The following is a 17,226-nucleotide window of genomic DNA, read 5'->3' on the forward strand; positions in this document are numbered from 1 at the left end:
TATTCATCCTTTAAACCATCATGGATGTGGTGTCGTAAAAATATCATGGCTTTAGCCTTTTTCTCATCCGACACCGTTTTTGAACTATCGATGGTTTCCAAAAGCCCGTTTCCTCTCAGGTGCATTTTTGCACCCACTGCCCAGGTCATATAATTATGGGAAAATTGGAAAAATGGGACACTTTGAACTTTTATTTGTCACAATAGGATTTCTGATATTTTGGACAATTCTGGACATATTTTACCCTTTTTTAATAGAAAAAATAGTAAACTGAATTTTAAAAATGTTAAAAAATATCAAAACTATTGGAAACATAAGTATGACAATATATATGTTTAAATTGTTTTTTTTTTTAAAATGAATCATATTTTATTTCATCTTCTAGCTACAGTTATAATACTCATTCTGGTCATCTACTTAGTCTAGAATTCGGCTACTAATGTTTATACATAGATATATCTTTGGTATACAACGTAACCTATCTTTTCTTATATATTCTAACCAAAGCTAGGTTACGTTACGTTATAATCAAGAAAGATGTCTTTCTTATACCTTTAGCTTGGTTACGACATGTAGCCACAATGCGTTGATATACCCTATCTATATTTGGAGCCATGATGTGGTCTGCCTTTTACCTTATGTGGCGCCTAGGGAAGAATATGTTTCACATCTACTCTACTGTGTTCTGACTTACATAGGTTATACATTCTACAGGAAATCCGAAAAATATGGAAACTTCCATAATCGGTTAAAGATGTTTCCTAAATCTAAACTAAATCTTCCCTAAATATCTCCAAGAATATTTTCTCCCACGTTTTTCTCCTTCTCCCACGATCTTTTGTCGTCGTTCTTTGTGTTTCTCTCTTCTTCATCGACATAATCATCTCTCTTTTCTCTATCAATACAACATGGTTCTAATCTATGTCAAATCGGGTGAATGGATGTGTAGTCGCGGTGATGACTGGAGTTTCGTGGTAGACAAAGAAAGGCGTGGTCGAATGGTAACATTAGCAACTACTACTACGTTGAAGCAGCTCAAGATAATGGTGTGTGAGGATTATGGGGTGGACCATAATGCCATTAATGCCGAGTTCAGTTATTCGTTGTTGAATCAAAAAGGGAATCCTCCTATTATTATCACCAATGATCGGCAAGCATCTAATTTTGTGGGCTATGCAAAGAGGGAATCGTCTACTACCTTGTGTGTGATGTTCTCTGTTTCCGGTGTAAATCAAAAGGAACGAGTCAATATCGATTTGAATAAGGAGCCTTGCGATTCAAGTAATGTTGAGGATGAAGAAGTTCCTGAGATAAATCGAGCAGAGTTTGTCAAGCCGTCAAAGGAGTCTTTTGTTAAAAGAACGAATCATGTCGCTGCAGATGGTTGCGGTCCTTTAAGGAGTGAAAACATTGAACTTTTTCAAAACAATGGAGACAGTGATAAGGATGGTCGAGCTTGGAGAGGAGACTTCGTGAAGAAGGATCAAATTTTCACAAGTAAAGGGGTTCTGAAGGCAACAATGGAAATTTTAGCGATGAAGAATAATTTCGATTACACTGTTATCAAATCCACGAGAAAATGGTGGTATATTCGATGTAAAGATGCATTGTGCAACTGGACTGTGCGTGCAGAAGGAATAGATGGGTCTACATATTTCATGATCAACCAATGTGATGGAAGACATTCATGTGCTCCTTCAAAGAAAAGGAAATTCGGAAAAACAGCATCAGCAAGAACAATTGGGACTCTGATACAACATCGATTTGATGATGCAAACGATGGCCCAAAACCGAATGACATCATTCAATTTATGAGAATGGAGCATAGTTGTGAGATTACTTATTGGCACGCTTGGGAAGCTCGTGAGTTTGCTATTGCAGCTGCTAGAGGTATACCAGATCGCAGTTACTCTAAAATACCAGCATATCTGCATATGATTAAAGAAGCAAATCCTGGTACGCATACGCACTATGAAACTAATGAGAAGGGAAGATTCATGTATCTATTTATGTCATTTGGGCAATCAGTTAGAGGATTCTACAATGCAATGCGAAGGGTGATTGTTGTTGACGGAACTTTTCTGAAAAATAAATACAAAGGGACACTTCTTGTTGCTACTGCTGTAGATGGTAACTCTAATTTGTATCCGATTGCATTTGGGGTTGTTGATTCAGAGAATGACGATTCTTGGGGGTGGTTCTTCAGACAGTTGAAAGTGGTTATTGCTGATTGTCAAGACCTAGCTTTTGTCTCAGATAGAAATGCGTCTATTTCTAAAGCTATTGGGACTGTCTACCCTCGATCAGCACATGGAATTTGCATTCATCACTTATTGACCAATGTGGTCTCATTTTTCAAGACAAAAGGATTGACTGCGTTGGTAGAAAAGGCTTCACGGGCATATAGATACACTGAATTTCAAGAACGTATCACCGAAATTTTTGATATGAGTCCTGAGTTTGGAAGATATCTACGGGAGGCTGATGTGCGCAAATGGGCTCGTTCTCTCTTCCCTGGTTCCAGGTATGACATTAGGACCACGAACCCTGCAGAGTCTATAAATTCAGTTCTTAGAATACCTAGAGAATATCCGGTTATTCCTTTGCTTGATAGTATAAGAGAACTGTTGACTCGATGGTTCTATGAGCGTCGCTTGTTAAGCTCAAAGCATCTAGATCCTTTAACCGCTAAGGTGGAGAGAAAGATTGATAGGAGAATTGTGAAGGCAAAAGGATTCCAGGTTTACAAGGTTGACAACTTCAGATCGGTTGTAAAAGGAGACATATATGATTGTCATGTTGATTTGGAAAGAAGAACATGCACATGTGGTAAGTATGATATAGGAAAAATTCCTTGCCGACACGCCATTCCTGCAATTTATTCACGAGGTATGGAAGTATAAACACATGAATACTTGAGAATTATTTATTTTCGGGATTTTCATCATATAGACTTCATATTGATCAAGTTTTTTTTGAGATTGACAGGTATGGAAGTGCACAGATTCACTGACGCCTTATACAGCACTGCAGCGTGGAGAACCGCCTATGCAGATTCCATTAATCCAATAGCAGTTGTAGAGTCAGAATGGAATGTCCCTGCTGAGGTTAAACTTGCAAAGGTTTTACCACCAAAGACAAGAAAGAGTGCTGGTCGACCAGTAAAGAGAAGGTATGAATCAGTAGAAGACAAGATCGCATCTTCTCAAGGATCAAAGAAGAATAAAAAGCATAAGTGTAGCCGTTGTGGAACTGAAGGACACAAGAGAGGAACATGCGATTTACCCATCTAGTTTGTTATGTGTCTGCATCTGTCTCTGTTTTTTTCTTTATTGCTTTTGAAACAATTTGATCTTCTGTTTAAGAACCTATTTGACAATTTGGTATTTGCTAAACTATAGAGACAAATCGATTTATTCTAGTAACAATCAAAGTAATTGCAAAATAATTCGTTTCAGTAGATGATGATCACCTCGAAATAACAAGAAACATGGTCTTAACTTCTTTGAAAATAAGAAACAACAAGTTGAGGAAGCACATAAAAGTAGTTGAACATCATGCATAGATATGGTACAAGAAGACCTCTACTTTTCTTTCAATGATGTTTACACAGACACCAACCCAGTGATTACCTGCGTTCGTGTCCACAAAAATTTGTAAACGAAGAAATGTATACTAGGATGTAAAAAGAACTGAATGGTTACCATTTACAAACAGAGGAAAGTAGAGTCGATCAACATCAACACCCCAAACTAGATCAGTCCGCCCATGAGATGGAAGCTCTCCTCTGCCGTACCCAAGAAGGAAATCAGGCAATTGATAGGCTTTTTTGTTTGGTAAAAACTTCTTGTATGCAGCGTCTACTTGGAGGCAAAACATAGCACTCATGAAAGCAACACGCCGAGGGGCCCAACGATTCAATGTAGTGTTCACACGCCATATAAACATAACCGCATCCATCTCCTAAAAATTTACAATGAAAGTTAAGTAATATAGCATATAAGAAGTGTTAGGAAGATAAATTCACTAAAGGTTAGTACAAGATTCATTACCTCGTTTCCAAGCCATTTTCCAGCACTTACTACTCTTGTAGCTACAGACAAATTAAAGCATGTAGGACCAATTGTTAAAGGTATAGGCTTTAATGCCCATTCCGTGAATCCTTTCCATGACTCTTCGGAGATATAATAAAGTGACGCCTGCGGAGAAGCATCTTCTGGCAATGGTGAATCGCTAAGCTGAAGTCCATGACCTTTTCTTTTGCACCATTTCTCCCACTGTGACGGCGGTGGAGCTGTATTCATCTCTGTCTTTTCTTTCTTTACTGGATTATCCACTGAACCTCGGACCGAAGTCATTGGAGTCCACCAGTCTTCTTCTTTTTTGTCCTGAGATGGATCAAAGCCTGGCACATACGACGTCTGAGAAAGCCCTTCAACCCCTTGTGTACCTATCCCGCGACCCAAATCATCTGCTTCACTATAATTCACATCGAATGTAGTCTCGGAACCATCCTGTTATTTCATGACAAATAAGCAATAATTGAGATACCAAAATACATTATCATTAATAATTATTTTACATAAAAGTTCCAGACCATTACATAAGTTCAAACAAGACACTTACAAACCAAGAACACTTACACACCAAGCACACATACAAACCGAGACCTTATAAAGTACAACAAAATTCAGGCCGATAACTTAGATGCCAATAAAACAAACAGACACGCAAACCACGAACTTAAACAAGACAAAATAACATTGAAGAGGATGGTGAAGACTAGTGTTTGTTTACCCCGCGTGTGGACCTCCTCAACGGTGCCTGGCTCGTCGATGGCTTTGTCGGTGAAGGCTCTCCAAGCTCAACTTCAACGCTGGCTTCCTTACGTGATTGTTTAAGCTCTGTCCGCATCTGCTCAAATGTCTCGGCCATCTGTTTCTGTATCCTTTGTTCCATTCCAGAGAAGTTGTGCTCAAACAACTGTGTCATAAAAGCCTTCATGTCTTCATTAAAAGGAGCTTGCTTTGCGCCACTTGCGAGAACCTTATGCTTTCTCTTCTCCATACCACGATCGGGAAGCCTCTTTTTACCCCTCTTTGATCTAGAACCAACGTTTTTTGATCCTTTCGGAGTCTGAAAGTCGTCATCACTCTCGGCTGCTTCAACATTCACGCTTGCTTCATCATTCACAGCTGATTCGTCATCGAGAGATAAAGAAATCACTTCATTTTCTTCAGTTTCCCAAACATGCTCACTAAAATCATGCCCCTTCTTTATCATCTCCATCAGAACCTTGATTCTGTCATCCTCCACATCATCATCTCTGCGAAACGCCTGAGCTTTGACAACATCATAATTTCCTGTCCATGAGATGTATGGGTAGATGTCATCCTACACAAGACAGGGAAATACAGTTAGATACTAACTACTCATTTCAAACCGGAAAGAGTCGTCATAAATAGATAAAATTACCTTGGGTGTAATAATCTCCTCCAAGCGAATGATCTCCTCATATGACACCTTCGCAGCTCCCATCCAGTTTATGCATCTAGGACCGTCCTTGAAACCCTTATCCAGCTTTTTTCCACAAAGCTTCCCGATTTTTGGCACCGCTTCCATTGCCCAAATCTGCAAGGCGTATGAGAAGCCATCCAAGACATAGCTAGTGGTCTTTTCCTTCAGTTGGGAACGATTTTTGGCTATGGATTTGCAGAGAAGGTCATAAGCAGCAACTCCCCAAGGATACCTTCGAACTCTGTCAAGATCCATGACCACCGCGATGTACTTCAGGGGGATATTAGCCTTCTCATCTCTCGCCAATACCACACAAAGAATGATCGCCAAGTAGATAAGACGTATGCGATCTGCATTCTTCCATTTCTTTACAGCTTCCTTGTCCTTAGTCCACAGGTTGAAGAGTGTAATTGTTCCATCTTTTCTCCTCAAAACCTTGCTCCAGAAACCACCATCATATTTCCACTCTTCAAACTCCTCAATCGAAATGTGAGTATCGCATTCAAACCCGGTTACGGCGTGGAACTCTTGCAATGAGAATCGAAGCGGTCTCCTCGCAAAGACAAACCATAGCTCGTGCTGTAAGAAAGTCACCAGCTCCCTACACAAGAAGCTGTGTATCACCCTCGCAGAGTATCCAAGACCATTCTCATGGAGCTTAAAAATCTGATGAAAAACCGGGTCTTTCTTCACGACATCCAACTCCTTTGGCAGCCACGCTTGGAACTTTCGGATTATGTAGTCGATCCTGCAGTTGTTGTTGATCTGAGTAACTCGGGGCTCCTCGCCCTCCTTAAAAAGCCTCTTCGGTAGCTCCTCAGACATAGCTACAAACCGTGACAAAATTATTAGTTCAACATGTAAAGGTTTCAATATCATCACACATGTAAAGGTTTCAATAATATCAACCAATCCGTGAAACAAAATTATTTTAAGAAACACGGCAAATCATTTTAAAAAAAATCAAGCTTTAATGGAAGAACACTTCGATTTCGTTTAATATGAGAATCTATAGATGAAATCCAATACCTTCTGTGAAGAATTGTGAGATTGAGAGGCGAAATTGATGGAAGAACACTTCGAAAATCGATTTGACCCGACGAAGAGGAAGAACGATTCGCAGCCGTTGTGTCTTCAGTGAGATCGAAAAGGATGGTGACGGAGACGAGAGTAGAGACCACGGGCTGATGAAACACCGACGAAGAACAGAGCTTCTCACCGTTGAACCCTAAATCGCCGTGGGAGAGCGACGAGTCTACGACGGAGAAGACAAAGAGAAAGGGGAATTAGGTTTGCGGCATCCCGCGTCTCCTTTTTTCCCATTTAGTGTTTTTTTTATTTTTTAATTTTTATAGATTTTAATTTTAACATTAAAATCTATTACGAAAATTATTATAATTTATAATTTAAATTCAACATAATTGGTAAATTAAGGGTACTTTGGTATTTTACAAGATCTAAAATCCTATTTTCCTAAAATATCTTCTAGAAATCCTAATGTGACAAATCCAAGTTCAAAGTGTCCTATTTATCCAATTTTCCCTATAATTATTTCCCGTAATATCCAGGGCATTAATTTCGAGCTTTGTTAAATTCGACATGATAACTGTATTCATAGAATAATATATATAAATATAGTAATTACGAGAATTTAAATGCGTAATTTAAATGAGTAATTTAAATACAGAAATTAAAGGCATAAAATAAAAGCATAAACTTAAATTGCAGAAATTTAAATTGCAGAAATTTAAATTGCATAAATAAAATCGGGAGGCTCAGCCTACCACATGATCCGAGGAGTCATAGACTACCATATTGATCATTTTTTCAAAGTCCGAGGAGACATGGTCTACCATTTTGACTTTATTTATTTTAAGGTCCGAGGAGACTTAGTCTACCATTTTTGACCTTTCTTTTTATTCACGGAGGCAAAGCCTACCACGTGTTTCTCTGATCGTGAAGGCATAGCCTACCATAACAATCAGTCGGGGAAGGCAGCGCCTATCATCCCGAACGGAGAAGGTCCAGCCTCTTACTCCGAAACAATAATAAAATTTAAATAAATTAAGTGTATTGAAATACATAAATTTAAACATTATCTTAGCTGGTTTAAGAACTTTTGGATTGATAAACTTCAGTTGGTCAGAGCTTCGTGCTGATAACGTGTTATAAACCAGTTAAAAATATGTGGCTTATATTAAAAGTAGAGTGGACAGCGATGGGGAGAGAGAGATGTAATATGAGTTTATTGTGTTTTGGGTTTTTGTGTTTCTAAAAAGAAACAACGAGAGAGAGAGAGTTTTGTAAGAGAGAAAGTAGCTTTTTCACTTCAGATGTTCAATTAATAAACAAGAGGATACATGCATATTTATAGTGACAGAGAAATATTAAAATATAACATCAGTCGGTCATAAATATCAGTCAAAGACCGACTTTGACTAATAAGACAAAAAAAAAGATATACTTTATTTTCTAAATAGATAATCACAAACATTATCTTTAACAGTTTCTGCGGTTTTTACATAAATTAATTTTAATTTACAGTTTTAACATAAAATTTTGATTTTATAGTTTTGGTGGGAAAATTAAAATCAAACAAACTATAAGTCTTAGTATATATTTATACATTATACAAAATGGTATGCAGTAAAATAATTGGATTAAAGTTTAAATCCTATAAAACTCATAGACTAATTATGCTTAGCCATTTTAGTCATGTTTCAAAAATCAGAATTAGGGCTACAGATTTTGGTATAGAGTTGTTCCATTGAGCCCATTTTAATACCTACTTGCAAGCAATAAAGAACGCCTGGAGTCGCTGGAGACAAGTCTGAGGGATGCTAGTAGGAATGGCGAAATTTTTTTCTCACATAACCGCCTTGATAGGGACTACGTATCAAACATAACTGCGTGAACACTCATATTTTTATGTCAATCTTCTTACTGCAAGGGGTTTGAGACAGTAAATAATGTTATAATACAGTGACCATTGGAACTAACGTCGTATTATTGTTATTGTTATGGTACAATGACCATTATCTGTTTGGGCGTTATAATTCTAAATTACATATATCATAAGCCAACAAGACTTTGATGATGATCTACAGGCATCGATTCATTTATCAAACCTTTATTTTGGTAATATGAGCAATAATCTTTAGCGCACAAGACCCAAGTTCAAGATTCCCCAAGAAGCATCTGGCCAAGATTGATCCTGTGACTTCATGAGAAGAACTCTAACCCAAGCAACCCAACCTTCCCATGACATCCTCTTGTCCCATGGACTTCCCCATTGCAACAGCAGAAGTAGCCCTCTCTCTGCTTCTCTCTCTGCCTCTGCGAATCTCTTCTTTCCCAGATACACTTGACTCAACAGCACATGTGGCTCTCCCACAAACGGGTTCTTCCCAATACACCCCAACAATCTCTCCTCTGCTCTCTCCAAGTACCCGTCTTTGCTTGCGTCGCTGGTCACAGCTTCCCAGTACATGTCCCTTGCTTCTATCTGCTCCTTTGCATCCAGTACCTGTTCCAGTACATGTGCAGCTTATCAATAAACTCTAAAGCTCAACTAAATATTTCATATCAACTTAAAAACTCGCGAGTCTATATTTTCTTGATGATATAAGTATGTAAACCAAGTACCAGAAGGCCCTTCTAGTGTCACTTCGTGAAAGCACATTAACCAAATGAGATACAATCAAAGGAAACTTAATGATCTACACATGAAACTAATAAACTAACTAGTTGCATGTATAATTTTTTTATATATGTGTGGCTATCAAGAAACACAGATCAACTCTTGATAGCATGTACTATTCATCTTTCTTTCTTTGATGATTAGTTTCTCTATGAAGTATCGTTTCCATAAAAAACTTAAATTAGAGAAGATACAATCCAAGACACAGAAACACGATGATTATGTCATGAAACAGAACCAAAATTAGCTAAACTATATAAAGAAAACACAATGATCTAGACATGAAACCAATCAACTAACGTGATACACATGTATCATTTGCATATATGTGTGGCTATCAAGAAACTATTAAGCTCAGTTTAATTCTTGATATCAACTTATAACTCTGAGTCTACCTTATTTCCATGAAAGGTACTCAACTTACGAAGTATATAATCCCTAGACATAGCTAATAACATGATCATGATGATGAAACAGAACCAATTAGCTAGTCTGAATCATATACCTTTGTGCAGAAGCTGAAAACAGGAGGCACAACGAGCTCAATATCTTCATCTCTCTCCTTCCTCACCACAAACCCAGAACCACCACAATCTCTCTTCCTCTGCTCCATCAGAATCTCTTCTTCCCTCACAATCAAACTATAAACCGCACCCATCCTCGAGTTAGAGTTCATCCACAGCCCAGGCTTCCCACTCCCAGGCCACAACGCCGCCACATTATTCCCTCTAAACTCCAACCTCCCATCATCATTACAAAACAACTCATCCTGAAACCCGAAAAGCTGATCACTAAAATCCGCCATCGTCATCAACAAGAACACACCAACAACCCTCCTCGAAACAACAATCTCTTCACCAGTCTTGATATGCTTCACAACGACGCCATCTTCAGGAACCAGCTCGTTAACCTTCCTCCTCCACTCCTCCTCTCCATCGAAACATCCTCCCTCCTTGGCCCTCCTCAAGGACACCTCAGAGCGATCGAGATGCTCCACGAGCTCTTGGTCCGAGTACTTGAAGAGGAGGTCATCATGGATCAGAGTCTGTCTCGGGACGACGCAGAAGAGATGGATCAGGGCCTCGGCGGGTTGGCCGACGTTTCCGCGGACGACGTGGCGGCCGGTGGAAGGGTGGAAGATGGCTAGGTTGACGTAGGAGTTGGAGTAAGCGGAGTGGAAGAGGCCGCAGAGGCAGACGGGGTCGGGGGCTTTCCAGAGCTTGAGGATCTTGTAGATGTCGATCAAGTGGTCTAGGAAGCTGCCGTGTTTGTGCCAGCACTCGCCTGCGCCGACGCTTTTGAGGACGGCGATTAGGGAGGGGAGGTTGGGGTCGATGTTCTCTAGCTCTCCTCTGAGGAAAGGACGGGCTAAGTCTAGTACGGTGGAGAGGTTTGGTGATGAGCCCATTGTTTCTCTCTCGTGTTGTTATGGAAGAGGATAGGAAGCTGATCAAGTGATCAACCGATTTACTAAAAAAGAATGACCGAACTGTAAGCCTTGACTTATTATTAAAACAGTGACCAGTTTGATATTTATTATCATATTTTCATTACAAATGCGGAAGCTGTTTATACCAATTACTGTGAAATTTGATTGGATTTGTTATCTTTTCTTGGCACGAAATATTATATTTCACATTAGGCTACACAAGGGCATACACAAAGCCAACGAGATTAAATTTAAAATTTTGTTTTTGTGAAGAGGATTTAACTGGAAAAAAAAATTGAATATAAATCAGTTTGTGGAACAGACGGGTATTTTTAAAATCCCGGATTTACGGTGATGCCCACCCCTAGCTAACAAATTTAGATGAAAACATGAAACACTTGAAGGTTACACAAATCCGAAGGACTAAAATAGCTTCTGAGACAACCAGTATTGACATTTGAATTTCAGATATTGCGAGTTTGTAACGATTCTTGATTATTTTTAGAATTAATGTCGTCCTCATAACAACAACAACAGCAAATAAGCAAAAGATGGAAACAGTGTAACTGTGTAAGTAAACAATACAGAAGAAACAATCGGGGAAAACAAAAACAAGAGAATGACGAGTAGACTTAAAACTAGTAAAACTATCAAGTCTTGACTTGTTGAATTTCACAAGGAAAATGTTACCTAGAGGGACAAAATAATGGAAATACAGTATGTGAAACCCATCAGTAGATAAATATTATATCTACATAATACCCTTTTGAGACCTGAACCTATTGCCAATGGTAGCAATGGCTTCATCATCATCTTCATCATGTCCAACTAAAATCGTCGTTTCATCACAGGAAATACGGAACTCCAGTCCTTGGCCCTCTCATTTGATTGTTCTCTTCTGTCTCGTTGAAGTACTTCACATCCCTTTCCTGGTAATAACAAGCATCCCCAAGGATTTCATCATTAAACCATATGGACAACTATGACGGATATGCTGTTAATCAGAAATTCTAACAAACACGGCCTACTTAATCTACATTCTCCTTAAAGCTTTCACTTCAAAAAGCAGATACAAATCAAGAAGTGTGTACTTAATCTGATAGAGAGCAGAATATCAAAAAGAACTGAGTGATTATATCACTCTTGTTGAGAGAAAAGGTGGCATTGATACTATGCATGCGAGAGAAGGCTAGAGACTATATTCAATAAGAAAGACTTGAAGAGATGGCTCACCATGTTTTCATCGAAACTCAATATAGAAGCGACATTGCCACAGCGGTAGCAGTAATTAGGTGCAGACCATACCTTCACACCAAAGAAAAAGAAAAAAAAAAACACATTATTTAAGAATAGTAACATTTCCCATTATCCAGCATTAAAAAGGGTAACATCATAAGAAGCAGGACACTCACAGTTACAAGGCCTTTATCTTGGAACATGTACTTAAGACCTTCTTGTACCAGCTGGTGAGCACGGCACACTAGATCAAGTTTGTTGATGTGATTGAACTGCACAAGAAGCAAAACCATATATCAGACCCGTGAAATCGGTGTATCAATTGCAACTATTGAAGAAGGAAAACATACCTCAGTAGTAACCCTTGATCCGAAAAGCCAGCCAGCTCCACGTGGACTAACAGCCCATGTTTCAATATCTTCAGGATCGCTCCACATAAGATCGCAAAAGGGCCCTTCATGGGGAATCTCACAATTTCGATCTACCAGTCTTATCTAGAGTCCACAATAAGATCTAAAGTGAGCGAATGGCCTTAATAACATGCTGAACTAGAAACATGCTTGGCGTGTGAAACCCAAAAGAAAAAAAGAAAAAAAGGCAGAGTTAAACCTGATCAATTGTCCGGACATCCGGGGAAAGGCCACCATGAACACAAAGAACCTAGAAAAAGAATATATTATTTTCGTTTAGGATACAGAATACAGTAAACATATGCGTTCACATGGCCACTGCCAAGTTAATGAAGGAATTACGTACTCTGCCATCAATAATAGCTGATAGAGTAAGATAGTCAAAAACATCTGTGCAATATCGCCACGCATTAGCGTTGCCATACTTCCTTTGGCACTCATCATAGAAACCATATACCTGAAAAACATACACTGGGATGAGAATCTCAATACTATAAGTGACACAGTAAATTTGCATCCCACCGGCACATAACACATCTTAATGAGGTTTTGCAGGAGTGCATTGAAACAAAAACAAAAAATTATCACTAAAACTTAATTCCTAAACAGCGCATGCATCAACTAAGAGATACAACAATGTAAGAAAGAAGATACATCAAGAGCGCGAAGGAGACCACACATTCTAAAAAGTGGGTGAAGAAAACAACAATAGATATTGTAGAAGAGAATAATGCATACCTGCGTTAGCTGCCTACTTTCATGATTTCCACGCAGAAGTGTAATATTGGCTGGATGTCTACACATTACAACACAAACGAGACAAATAACAATTTAATGCCCCCAAATGGAAAATAAATACTTCAAAAAAGTAGCAATGGATGTCACACGTAAACTAATCATTTGGTATCTATGTATATAATCCAACAACAGAAGAACATGAGATGCTTGAGAAGCAATTACTTCCTCATTTGAACCAATTCTAATTGCAGTTTTATTGGGCCATTCTATTCCAAAGAAAGACTAATAATTTACAAGATCAATAGCTCAATAAACAAGGACTTAGTCTTAAGCACAATGAAAAGCACGAACAAGAGCATTTTAAAACAAGATAAAGGGATATCTTGTGAACATTAAAGAAACAGGTCTTTACCTAGCTTTAAGAAGCAAAAGAATAGTGAAGACTTCAAGGCTGTTGTAACCTCTATCCACAAAGTCCCCCTGCGCACAGCAAGATCATGATTGCATTCATATCAAATGTGTCAATTACCAGAGACACCCGGAAACAAAATAAAACTCCGTACCATAAATATGTAATTGGTGTCGGGAACATGACCCCCGGTCTGAAAAAGCTTCATGAGATCATGAAACTGCCCATGGATATCACCACATACGGTGACTGGACTGTTGACAGGCTGCACGTTTGACTCCTCTATCAAAATTTCTTTCACCTGTAACAAACATAAACCATAAATTATATTCTCAATCAAAAGTATTAAATCTTTGTATACTAATAAAAACTTATTGAAAGAAAAATTCCTAAATCAAAGGAACCAAAAAGACGCAATACAGAGGGATGGGACCAGAGTTCGAAGCCACCTCAAACCAAGATACAGATTAATCGAATTAGGTAAGTAAGTAAGGAAGAAGAAGATGGCGTACGTATTCGCAGAGAAGCTGAAGCTCTTCCTCGGAGAGATGCTGACCGTCTTTAACCTTCGAAATCCATTGATCCAAATCCATTACTCCCTTGTTCTTCTCTATCTATGTATTCCTCTTTCTCCGTCGATTTTAGTGGCGGTTTCAGGATAGATCTACCGGTGACTCTCCGACTTCGTTAGGGTTGGTTAAGAGGAGGAGATGAAATAGGGAAAGTCGATCTCCCACCGCTTCAAACGCTAATCGCACTTCCGCGTTTTGGTTTCATTTAATTAAAACGCGTCGCTTTGTAAAAAAAAAGCGATTGTGATCCCTTTTATAATTTTCTTTCGTCAACAGGTCCCTCTTATAATTCTTAAAATTACGAATAGAGCAAACTACTTATGATTTGCGTCTTAACAACATTCCTTGAAGTTGAACAAACCACAACGGCTGTTTGTTTAATAATTGATTTGATACCATCTCTTTCTGTAGATACTTATCATTCAGCTTTGTCTGCCACTTCATATTTTAAAGTCTTTGTATCCCAATTTTACATGCCTTTTTTTTGTGCAATTTTATAAGCCTTTTCTTCAGAATGCGATATCTGAACCAAAGTTGTGTATACCCAATATCTATGGAACTATTTCTACCAGAAAATAAACAAATATAGCACTTAGATGAAATATTGCGATTTTTTGAACAACTCACATCCGCTGTATAATCCCAAAATAATAAGACAATAAAATACTTTTTTTTTTCGTGGTTAAATGTACAAGATATGGTAAATGACTCTTGCCTTACTGCCTTTTCGTGTGAGAACTTGTGCACATCCTTCTTCCAATTCAGTTTCCAAGCAATGACTCTTGCCTTACTGCAACCAAAAATGAAAGCAGTAAGTTTTAGGACAAATGGGTTCATTCTCCAACATGCCACCGAAAAAGTGGTTTCAAAAACTCGACCTTCGACCATAAAGGTCCAACTTGAAATACGAGAAGTATTAGCAATTACACTGATGGATCAGTCGGAATCCCAAACTCAAATAACAACTCTATCGATTATAACCTCTTGCATAATCGGCTACAACAATTTGATATTTTTTCCACAGAATCATCCGCACAAGCCTTGAGACAACTTTTTCCAACTAATGTCTCAATGACTCTTGAGTCTATTATTTATGCTAACCTTGGACTCTTGTCTAACTAGATATGCAGTTCATGATACTCATTTGCATTCCTTGTAACCACTACGAACTACAATTGCTTACTCTCCAACATCTACCCATCGAAAGAAAGACAACTTACTACATTAACCAGAGAACTAGTTTCCCATCATCATGCTAAAGCAGTCACAGTGAGAGTCTGAGAGATCTCGGAGGATACCCCCTAAAAACTCTCCTCTATCCACATGGAAATTTAAAATTTAAAATTATACGCACCATTTTTCCATACTAAAGCACAAAGTGTGCTAATCACCAACTTGCTTAAATATCACATGCAATATTCACAAAAACCGGAAGGACTCAGAAACGTTAGCGCATTACTCCGGAGCCTAGATCAGAACCGAAGATTTCTAATAAGCAAGGATATATACTGCTAACAGAGAGGACCTGCAGGAACTAGTTTAAGCCTATGGTGCTTTTTAATCAAGCAGCCACATTTGAGCTCCTTATCTATCACTACTGCAAAGCAGATGCCTAACCCACAATTCAATTTCAAGTAAAAATTTATGGCATTCACGCAATGGCCCGAGTATAACTTCACCGTAGAAAGCCACACATTGACAATTTTCTTGCAGCCACAGTGCCACACATGATCAAACAAAGGGTCTTTAGTAAGGGGCAAGATAGAGCAGACGGTACAAACCTCAATCCAAATCTTCCTGTCTGGTCTCAAGATTAGACCCACCTCCACCACCACCACCAGCACCACTTCCAGACCCTGAACCACGTCCAGAACCAGAGCCATCCTGAGTCCTGAACCGCAAAGGCAGCTGTATACTAAACCTCCTTGCCGTCTGCTGACCCTCAACCGACCCCTGCCCACCCCCACTCATCATCTGACCTCCCCTTTGCCCCCTGCTCTCATAATCAGGATCATCAGTAGGCAACTCATACCGACAAACCGGACAAGAGTTATGCAACTCAAGCCACGGCATCAAACAACCCTGATGAAACACATGCTTGCAAGGCATCTGCTTCACATCGCCGCCATCCTCAAACTCATCCATACAAACGGCGCACTGGTTCATCTCAGAGTTCAACATATCCAACGTCACCTTAACAGTCGGAAGCGCGTCGATCGCGGATTTGGAGGCAGGAGGAGTTCCGTATCGGTTAGGGTCATTCTCCGCGAGCTGCTGAATCAGCTGCTCAAGGCCAGGGCCAAAGAAGTAGTCCCCCATGTTTCCAGGTATCCGGCTAAACGGATCCGAGGGATGATCCTCGATCACGAACTGGACGTGAGTGCCGCTGGACTGCAGATGCTGGAGATGGTTCTGGAGAAACGACACCGGATCAAACGCTCCTCCGCCTTGAGGCTGATTCTCGGTAGAGCGTGGGCCGAAGAGGCTCGGGTTCGAGGAAGGAGGAGCGGAGGAGGAGCCGAATAAGAGCGGGAGGATGGTGGAGAAAGGATCAGCCATCGGGAGGAAACCGAGAGGGTTGAGATTTGGGGATGGGTTAGGGTTTGGTTCTTCGTATTCTTCTAGAAACCCACCGGAGCAACGGGGGCAGAAAGGATCGTCGGCGGAGGAGATTGAGATGGTGACTGTGCGATTGCACTGGTAACAGAAGAACAGCTTGTCAGCCGCCGCGGCGGTGGAGAGAGTAGAGTTTCCGCCGGAAGACATGACGGAATCTGTGAAATTTCTTCAGAGCGCGTGATGGGAGAGAGAGAGATGAAGAAAGCAACCCGTCACAGGAGAGAGAAAACAATTCTTTGATTTGTGGCTGACTCAAACTCTCCTTTACGATAGTTTAATTATTTGGGCTTCGGCCCATATCAAATTTTGTTTCGTTATAGGAAAATAGTAGATTTTCAGCCGCGATTTAAATTCATATAATTATTTTTGTTCAAATTCTTTTATTTTCTACAAAACACAATTACATCTATAATTTATGTGTTTTAGGTTTTACATTGTTCCATATATATTTTTATATATTTATTTAACTAATATTTTAAGAAAAATATAATCACTATAATATTTTGAATTTTTTTTATTTTTTATTTTGAACTTTTAATATTTATTTTTTTATTTTTAAAATTTTCAAACTCTATTCCTATAACCCCACCCCTTGA

General features: G+C 39.2%; 5 protein-coding genes across 7 annotated transcripts; 1 reads left to right on the top strand and 4 right to left on the bottom strand.

Annotated features, from left to right (window-relative positions):
* The first annotated feature begins 164 nt into the window (after positions 1-164).
* Positions 165-3,421, top strand: LOC106357208. Its single transcript, XM_013796886.3, has 2 exons — positions 165-2,889; positions 2,989-3,421. Exons 1-2 carry the CDS (start codon positions 909-911, stop codon positions 3,291-3,293), a joined length of 2,286 nt encoding a protein of 761 aa, XP_013652340.2. The 5' UTR covers positions 165-908; the 3' UTR covers positions 3,294-3,421.
* Positions 3,422-3,579: 158 nt separating this feature from the next.
* Positions 3,580-8,318, bottom strand: LOC106435782. Of its 2 annotated transcripts, XM_022713071.2 has the most exons (4): positions 6,547-8,318; positions 5,476-6,344; positions 4,798-5,394; positions 3,580-4,514 (listed from the first exon to the last, which is right to left on the bottom strand). In XM_022713071.2, exons 2-4 carry the CDS (start codon positions 6,340-6,342, stop codon positions 3,984-3,986), a joined length of 1,995 nt encoding a protein of 664 aa, XP_022568792.1. In that variant the 5' UTR covers positions 6,343-6,344; positions 6,547-8,318; the 3' UTR covers positions 3,580-3,983. The 2 variants fall into 2 exon arrangements, with proteins under 2 accessions (XP_022568792.1, XP_022568791.1); XM_022713070.2 differs by lacking the exon at positions 6,547-8,318 and having other exon boundaries at positions 5,476-6,469.
* A 188-nt stretch (positions 8,319-8,506) lies between these two features.
* Positions 8,507-10,702, bottom strand: LOC106346255. Its single transcript, XM_013785527.2, has 2 exons — positions 9,723-10,702; positions 8,507-9,043 (listed from the first exon to the last, which is right to left on the bottom strand). The coding sequence occupies exons 1-2, from the start codon at positions 10,623-10,625 to the stop codon at positions 8,675-8,677; spliced, it is 1,272 nt and encodes a 423-aa protein (XP_013640981.2). The 5' UTR covers positions 10,626-10,702; the 3' UTR covers positions 8,507-8,674.
* Positions 10,703-11,117: 415 nt separating this feature from the next.
* Positions 11,118-14,234, bottom strand: LOC106366449 (phytochrome-associated serine/threonine-protein phosphatase 3). Its single transcript, XM_048737867.1, has 10 exons — positions 13,952-14,234; positions 13,594-13,740; positions 13,443-13,510; positions 13,031-13,088; positions 12,639-12,749; positions 12,492-12,542; positions 12,233-12,376; positions 12,059-12,154; positions 11,880-11,951; positions 11,118-11,575 (listed from the first exon to the last, which is right to left on the bottom strand). Exons 1-10 carry the CDS (start codon positions 14,030-14,032, stop codon positions 11,492-11,494), a joined length of 912 nt encoding a protein of 303 aa, XP_048593824.1. The 5' UTR covers positions 14,033-14,234; the 3' UTR covers positions 11,118-11,491.
* Positions 14,235-14,587: 353 nt separating this feature from the next.
* LOC106346265 (E3 ubiquitin-protein ligase RING1-like) lies at positions 14,588-16,883 on the bottom strand. Of its 2 annotated transcripts, none has more exons than XM_022687199.2 (2): positions 15,793-16,883; positions 14,588-14,730 (listed from the first exon to the last, which is right to left on the bottom strand). In XM_022687199.2, the coding sequence occupies exon 1, from the start codon at positions 16,775-16,777 to the stop codon at positions 15,794-15,796; it is 984 nt and encodes a 327-aa protein (XP_022542920.1). In that variant the 5' UTR covers positions 16,778-16,883; the 3' UTR covers positions 14,588-14,730; position 15,793. The 2 variants fall into 2 exon arrangements, with proteins under 2 accessions (XP_022542920.1, XP_013640992.1); XM_013785538.3 differs by having other exon boundaries at positions 14,588-14,801; positions 15,793-16,881.
* Between the last annotated feature and the right edge of the window lie 343 nt (positions 16,884-17,226).

This window comes from Brassica napus, chromosome A1 (genome assembly GCF_020379485.1).
Source record: "Brassica napus cultivar Da-Ae chromosome A1, Da-Ae, whole genome shotgun sequence".
Lineage (NCBI taxonomy): Eukaryota > Viridiplantae > Streptophyta > Magnoliopsida > Brassicales > Brassicaceae > Brassica > Brassica napus.

Excerpts from the sequence above, each read along its gene's own strand:
- LOC106357208 (XM_013796886.3), top strand. The coding sequence starts at position 909 with ATGGTTCTAATCTATGTCAAATCGGGTGAATGGATGTGTAGTCGCGGT. Across the intron at positions 2,890-2,988 it reads TCCTGCAATTTATTCACGAG|GTATGGAAGTGCACAGATTC; the intron begins GTATGGAAGTAT and ends TGAGATTGACAG.
- LOC106435782 (XM_022713070.2), bottom strand. The coding sequence starts at position 6,396 with ATGATATTGAAACCTTTACATGTTGAACTAATAATTTTGTCACGGTTT. Across the intron at positions 5,395-5,475 it reads AGGAGATTATTACACCCAAG|GATGACATCTACCCATACAT; the intron begins GTAATTTTATCT and ends TGTCTTGTGTAG. Across the intron at positions 4,515-4,797 it reads TGAGGAGGTCCACACGCGGG|GATGGTTCCGAGACTACATT; the intron begins GTAAACAAACAC and ends ATGAAATAACAG.
- LOC106346255 (XM_013785527.2), bottom strand. The coding sequence starts at position 10,625 with ATGGGCTCATCACCAAACCTCTCCACCGTACTAGACTTAGCCCGTCCT. Across the intron at positions 9,044-9,722 it reads TTTTCAGCTTCTGCACAAAG|GTACTGGATGCAAAGGAGCA; the intron begins GTATATGATTCA and ends GTACTGGAACAG.
- LOC106366449 (XM_048737867.1), bottom strand. The coding sequence starts at position 14,032 with ATGGATTTGGATCAATGGATTTCGAAGGTTAAAGACGGTCAGCATCTC. Across the intron at positions 12,377-12,491 it reads ATGTCCGGACAATTGATCAG|ATAAGACTGGTAGATCGAAA; the intron begins GTTTAACTCTGC and ends TGTGGACTCTAG. Across the intron at positions 11,952-12,058 it reads AAGATAAAGGCCTTGTAACT|GTATGGTCTGCACCTAATTA; the intron begins GTGAGTGTCCTG and ends TTTGGTGTGAAG.
- LOC106346265 (XM_022687199.2), bottom strand. The coding sequence starts at position 16,777 with ATGTCTTCCGGCGGAAACTCTACTCTCTCCACCGCCGCGGCGGCTGAC.